Source organism: Glycine max, chromosome 18 (assembly GCF_000004515.6).
Source record: "Glycine max cultivar Williams 82 chromosome 18, Glycine_max_v4.0, whole genome shotgun sequence".
Lineage (NCBI taxonomy): Eukaryota > Viridiplantae > Streptophyta > Magnoliopsida > Fabales > Fabaceae > Glycine > Glycine max.
In genome coordinates this window covers 22,733,205-22,740,001 of record NC_038254.2, presented here as the reverse complement: position 1 = coordinate 22,740,001, position 6,797 = coordinate 22,733,205, and the positions used below count along the sequence as shown (strand labels likewise).

General features: G+C 35.4%; 1 protein-coding gene across 1 annotated transcript; it reads left to right on the top strand.

Annotated features, from left to right (window-relative positions):
• Positions 1–540: 540 nt before the first annotated feature.
• LOC100789477 (AP-1 complex subunit mu-2) lies at positions 541–6,240 on the top strand. Its single transcript, XM_003551989.5, has 11 exons — positions 541–1,005; positions 1,231–1,377; positions 1,470–1,532; positions 1,623–1,799; positions 1,884–1,987; positions 4,141–4,248; positions 4,383–4,479; positions 4,603–4,700; positions 4,884–5,025; positions 5,133–5,255; positions 5,711–6,240. Exons 1-11 carry the CDS (start codon positions 877–879, stop codon positions 5,807–5,809), a joined length of 1,287 nt encoding a protein of 428 aa, XP_003552037.1. The 5' UTR covers positions 541–876; the 3' UTR covers positions 5,810–6,240.
• Positions 6,241–6,797: the final 557 nt, after the last annotated feature.

Below are 6,797 nucleotides of genomic sequence, written 5' to 3'. Positions count from 1 at the left end.
TTTCATTATATAACGGGAAGTGCAAAAAACAATAATGAGAGTGCAGAAATTTTATTTGTACTCTTTTTGTTTATTGGGAAGCTGAGTTCATTTTGTTTATTAAAAATTAGACTTGTGTTTTAATTTAGGTAGTTGCTATTTACACTTTCTTTTATTACAAATATACTTGACTTGTGTTATCAACTTTAATATTTTAATTGTTATTTTGTATTTTGAAATATAAAATTATGGATGAATTTTTCTTAATCAAATAATATTAGTTATATACATATATATAATAGATACATATATAATTTTGAATTTTTTAATATAGACGGATCAAATTTGACTAATTATTGATCCACCGCTTAACCGCTAGCCCATTACTTCGACTAGACTGATTTCACAACTATGTTATTCCGACTTATGTCATGTTGTTGGTAGTAAAAGACTAAATTGGGTATGAAAAGGGAAACATTGGAATATTTTTGAAGAATAAGAGAATAGATTAGTTCTTTTCTATTAAGAAAAGAGACAAAATTGAATTAAATTAAACAATCAGAAGATTCAGCGGGAACAAAATTAGTAATTTAGTCTTTACTGTTTTATTGTTTATTGCTGGGACGGCGTCGTATGGTCACGCCTCGCACTCGCGCTCTGGAGTTTCAACCCACCGCACCGCGCCCCGAATCGAATCCAACATACGTTTCCAACGATAGACAGAAGAAACAAAATCCGAAGCTCCAATTCCTCCTAACTGCAGTAGTAACCGAAACCCGATGACCCTAGCCATGGTTTAGCTTCAAACATGGCTCCCTGAACCCTAGCATTTCTCCCTCTTCGCAACAACGCCGATCCGATCCCGATCCCTTTCTGATTCCGATCCGATCCGATCCAATGGCGGGGGCAGCCTCTGCTCTGTTCCTCCTCGACATCAAAGGCCGCGTCCTCATTTGGCGCGACTACCGCGGCGACGTCACTGCTGTCGAAGCCGAACGCTTCTTCACCAAACTCATTGAAAAAGAGGTTCATTCCTTCTTTTCTCCAATAGATGATTATGACTATTCATTTATCTATGCTCGTGCAGCTCCAATTATCTTCATTTTGTTTCCGGTGCTGTTTTGAACAATTTGTTTCTGATGTTTATTTGTTCTTTTTTATGCATTATTGATGTTTGTGTTAATAGTGGTGCAATTGGGATTGAGAATATGGATTGTTGCATAGTGAGGTTTTGTTTTGAAATTGTCGCAGGGGGATCCGCAGTCTCAAGATCCGGTTGTGTATGATAATGGTGTGACCTACTTGTTTATACAGCATAGCAATGTTTTCCTCATGATGGCTACCAGACAAAACTGCAATGCTGCTAGCCTCCTTTTCTTCCTACATCGTATCGTTGACGTAAGTGTTATTTGTAGTTATGGTTTTAAATTGAAAATTTGGTTTGATTTGGAGTGATAATGATTGATGGGAATGGTTTGTGTCTGAGGTAGGTGTTTAAGCATTATTTTGAAGAATTGGAAGAGGAGTCTCTTAGGGATAACTTCGTTGTTGTGGTAAAGTACTAGTGTGCCTTTGAACACAGTTTCTTTATGATTTGAATTGATTCTGCTAGGTAAAATGCTGATTACACATGTCCTTTGCAGTATGAATTACTTGATGAAATAATGGACTTTGGCTACCCGCAATACACCGAGGCAAAGATACTTAGTGAGTTTATCAAGACGGATGCCTATAGGATGGAAGTTACTCAGAGACCTCCCATGGCTGTGACAAATGCTGTATCCTGGCGCAGTGAAGGGATAAACTACAAGAAAAATGAGGTGGGCATTAGAATATCATCTTGACTTGTAGTTTCATGGTCTAGGCTACCCATTAATATTGTTCTTTTCTTTTTCCTTTTCCAGGTTTTCTTGGATGTGGTGGAGAGTGTTAACATACTTGTCAATAGCAATGGACAAATAATTAGATCTGATGTTGTTGGGGCATTGAAGATGAGAACATATCTGAGGTTTGCTTTATACTTTCTCTGAGAACTAGAGTTTCAAGCCATTGACATGAGCTATTAGTTAATTGGGTTAGTGATATGGTTTACATTTTTTTAATCTTGAGGGGATTTTGGGGGGTTGGGTAGATCATATTTTATGAAGAGTGAAAATTGAAGAAGAATACAACATAGGAGAATCAGGAATTCCTTCAACAGGTAAAAAATGAAAAAAAAAAGAAGCTAAAAAGAGCACTCTGATTTCTCTGAATATCTCACAAAGGAACTCCCTTAAAAAACCACACATATGAACCAAATGTGAGCAGGGAAGACTATTGGTTTGAGGGAAAATTCAATGCTGTAGAAGTTTACAGTGGCAAACTTTCCAGTAGCTTTTATGGCAATCTTTACAAGCAAGTTGTCACCACTGGCAAACTCTCCACTCTCCAGTGACTTTTATGGCAATTTCTTTTAGCAAGTTGTCACTGCCAGTGAACTTTTTTGCTAAACTTCCAGAAAAATTCTCTGACAATATTTCAGGCAAGCTTCAACTCTTGGTTACGTTTCCAGCAACTTCCGGCAAACTTTCGACTACTTTTTTGGCACCCTTCAAGTGCCGTTGAACTTCTTCAGAGAAGTTATTCTCCATTACCCCTATTATGTGATCTCTTTCATAAATTCTCAGTCATTCCAATCTCCAACTGCCTCCCCATTACTAGTTGTGTCAACTCCAGCTTTGTGGACGTGTGCCTGGTGTATTTTATCTTATTTCTACATTTGTTATTGAATTCTCTGATTCTGTTTGGCTCCGCTAGCTGCATTTTTCCATTATACTAAGATCTAATATGTTATCTCTTTGCAAGATTTGATGTGTTTTCAGTTCTTGGTGAATTTGGAGAAGTTTTCTAGTTCTGATACTTTCGACCAACTATTCATAATAATAATCATTTTTGCCATTTGGTTGTGTTGTCTTTCAGCAATGCCCATTTCTCCAATGTCTCCAGCATCCCTATGTTGCCTTTTCAATTGCCTTTACTCTGTAGTGGATCCCATTTTGTATTTATCTATATTTTGTAAAGGGTTTATTTGCAACAACCTTAAAGCTTACTAAGCTTTAGCTTAAGGGGGATCAATATAATCACAGGTGGTTCACGTGTCTCTCACAACTTGTTAATTGCATTTAGGGTTCATAAGAACTAGTATCTAGGAAGTAGCAGTCCATTTATTCTTAGCCCAGGAAACAATACTCACTTAGTCCGTATATATAAATGTTATGCATGATGTACTGCATACAGAAAGCAGCTTTACTCAAGTTATTCCATCCTATCACCCTCTCTATTTGTCCCTTTCTTTCCCTCTAAACTCTACAAGCACTATACCTTGCTGGCATATTTTCTTATTTTGTGCTGTAAGCCTGTAGCAAGGTTCCCCCCATCAAAAGTACAATAAATAATGAGCAAACATCCTATGGTACTCCCAGCTCAATTTGCATCTGTGTAGACTTCTATTTGCAAATCTCCATGCTTCATACAGCCTCTTTGTTCCTGGTGACCCTTTTTGGTCAATCAAAATTCTATAAACAGCTACAAAGTGTTCCAGTCCTGGTGATTAGGGTAATTAGGCCGAATATCTTGTTGATCTTGTTAAGTTCTTTCCCTAATTATAGGAAAACTCTTGTACAGAGTTTCTATATATATGAAAGGGTTGACTCTCTTTCCTAAGCAAGTCTTCAATCAAATATTTGCTCCTTGTCTCTGTTTCAAGTATGAGTTTCTACAGCTTTACACCTTAACAACCCGTTCTCCATTTTAGTGGGGCTATTGCCAGTATGAGGATGTGATGAATCTGGATGTTCTTCCTTCCTATTGGTTCTGATTCTCTTCTCTCGTAATTTCCTACTATTCCTCCCCCTATTTGATGGGCATGTTAACTCTGCCTGTTCATTTCATCTCTTTGAATGATTAATCAAGTTGTATTTTCCTTTCCAGTAATTCTAATGCTATTATATTCAGTTCTGAGATTTCAAGTAATCTTACAGCTAGTTTATATAAATTGATTTCAAGTAATCTTACAGATAGTGGTTTGGATTTAGGTAGACTGTACATTCATTTTGAAATATCTATTAATGTTATTGAATTCTGTGCTAGAGTATTATTCAATCCATGGTTTGTACAATGCAGTGGTATGCCTGAGTGTAAACTTGGGTTAAATGATAGAGTATTATTAGAGGCACAAGGTAGAACGACCAAGGGAAAATCAATTGACTTGGAGGACATCAAATTTCATCAGTATGTATGCTTGATTCTCTTCCTTGTATTCACTGATTCATAATTGCGTGTGCAAATTAAAATATATACTTTCTACAAGCTTGTTTATGTCTATTCTTGACTAATTCTCAAATTATGTGCCGCACTTGACAAAGGTGTGTGCGTTTGGCCCGATTTGAGAATGATCGGACGATTTCATTTATCCCTCCTGATGGATCATTTGATTTAATGACATATAGGCTCAGTACACAGGTACATCTTCTCTTGATATGAAATATATTTCTGTTTGAGTGGCAACATAAGAATTACATAATTACACTCATTCTAAAAAAATAACAATTCTATGTCTGTTGATTCTTTGATCTTTGGTTGCAGGTTAAGCCTTTAGTTTGGGTGGAAGCACAAGTTGAAAAACATTCAAAAAGCCGGATTGAGATTATGGTAAAAGCTAGGAGCCAATTTAAGGAACGCAGGTGCTGTTATTTTTTCTTTTCCCTTTTATATCTGTTCCTTTTTCCTTTGATTTTTCCTTCATGAAAGAGAGAGAACTGCTTACCTTAAATTTATGTACTGACTCAATGAGTGGTCTGCTTTAGATTTTAGACCACTCTATATGTATTTACTTCTCCAACTACTCAGAGAATTTAATTTTACAGTACTGCCACAAATGTTGAGATTGAGTTGCCTGTTCCTGCTGATGCAACCAATCCAAATGTTCGGACTTCAATGGGATCTGCATCATATGCACCTGAAAAAGATGCATTAATCTGGAAAATAAGATCATTTCCTGGAGGCAAGGTATTAATTAACTAGGAAAGTGCATTGTACCTATGAATAACATCCATAATTGATGCCACAATTTGATTGTGAGTTAATGGATTTGGTTCTCTTATTTGATACTTCAGGAGTACATGTTAAGGGCAGAGTTTCGTCTTCCCAGTATAGTAGATGAGGAAGCAACTCCTGAGAGAAAAGCTCCTATACGTGTAAAATTTGAGATACCATATTTTACTGTGTCTGGGATACAGGTATTGCTCCGTGTACTGATGTACAATCTTCTTATATTCTGAATATTGTTATGCCTGTATGCATCTCTATCTTATTAAAAGATGAATATTTCCTGTATTTTATATCTCACACTTTTCCCCATTGGTGTCTCACTTGTCATTTTGATTATTTCTCTAGGCATGAAGTTGCCATTAGTGAACTAGATGAATATTTTGAAATTCATTTTTTTCACGGTTGAATTGATATTGAGTTCACAAAAAATGTTTATAGATAAATATTAAATTGTAAAGTAAATAATAATTACTAATTACTAATGGGAAGAACTTGACATCATAAATGGATGAGAAACTAATATAAATACTACCAGGTAATCTGAATGAAACATAAATATCCACATGATATACTGTTGAATTATTGTTTAAATGAGGTTTTGACTCAAGGTGCTAATCAACCATGTACATGTTTTGATTTGTAGGTAAGATATTTGAAGATTATTGAGAAAAGTGGGTATCAGGCTCTTCCATGGGTGAGATACATAACAATGGCTGGAGAGTATGAACTGAGGCTAATTTGAGATTTGTGTCCTTGTTTGGTATTCACAAAATAAATGTGTCATTCCGTGATCGTGGATGGAAGAGGGAGTCTCGAGTCATTAATTTTTTACCAACCCCATATGAGTTACTAATTGTCTAGAAAGTTGTTGCAGCTGAAAATTCTGAGTTGGAAAGTGTGAGCCGAAACTCTTGCAAGTCCCTTCGGTCAAATCTGTTTTGATTGGGAAAATGATTCGTTCTCCCTCTTCATTTTTAGGCCTTTTTTGTAATCACAATGTGTCGATCTTTTTCCAACGTCTTCAAATTGTAATCTGATATACATTTTAAAGAGAATCATAGGGTTTTGTATTAGCAAGTAAATGATTTCTACAGACAAATTATAGATAGGGAATAATTGTCCCTCAGCCATGTATGAACGACAAATTTTTAAATATTTATTCACAGTTTTACAGATAAATGCATAAAAGCGCGGTTGTGCTCTCTCTTTTAGGTATACAAGGGCGCAGTGTAACATGAGACTAAGCTTCACCATGGGAGAGTGGAGTTCTGTTTCTCTCACTGAAAAAAAATATTTTCAATTAGTTTGTGCTCATTTCATTGAAACCAACCTGATGTATGATTTTTTTTTCTTTCGGATTAAGAATACTTTTACCAAAACGAATATGTAATACATGTTTGAATTAGAAAATTTGAAAACTAACGAAGTACCAAAGCATACATAAAATGATATAGTTTGGATAAACTTTTAAACAATTACTTAATGGAAAAGAAAAAAAGTTGTAACGTGAACTGGAAAAGAAAAAGTTGTAAAAGGAGTTGAATTTTTCTTTTTTAACCTTGAGTTTTAAAAGGAAAAGTATCTGTAGATTTTTTTTTATTGAGAAATTGAGCCTTGATGTATCCCTCAAATTTGGCCTAAACTCACTTATAGCAATAGCTCTCACTGCATTTTTATAGCATACTAAGTATGAGGTGAAATATGTTAAATTTTATTTTCTTAGAAAGGAT

Coding starts and splice junctions, on each gene's coding strand:
- LOC100789477 (XM_003551989.5), top strand. CDS start 877: ATGGCGGGGGCAGCCTCTGCTCTGTTCCTCCTCGACATCAAAGGCCGC. Junction 1,378..1,469: donor TCCTACATCGTATCGTTGAC/GTAAGTGTTATT, acceptor TGTCTGAGGTAG/GTGTTTAAGCATTATTTTGA. Junction 5,026..5,132: donor GATCATTTCCTGGAGGCAAG/GTATTAATTAAC, acceptor TTGATACTTCAG/GAGTACATGTTAAGGGCAGA.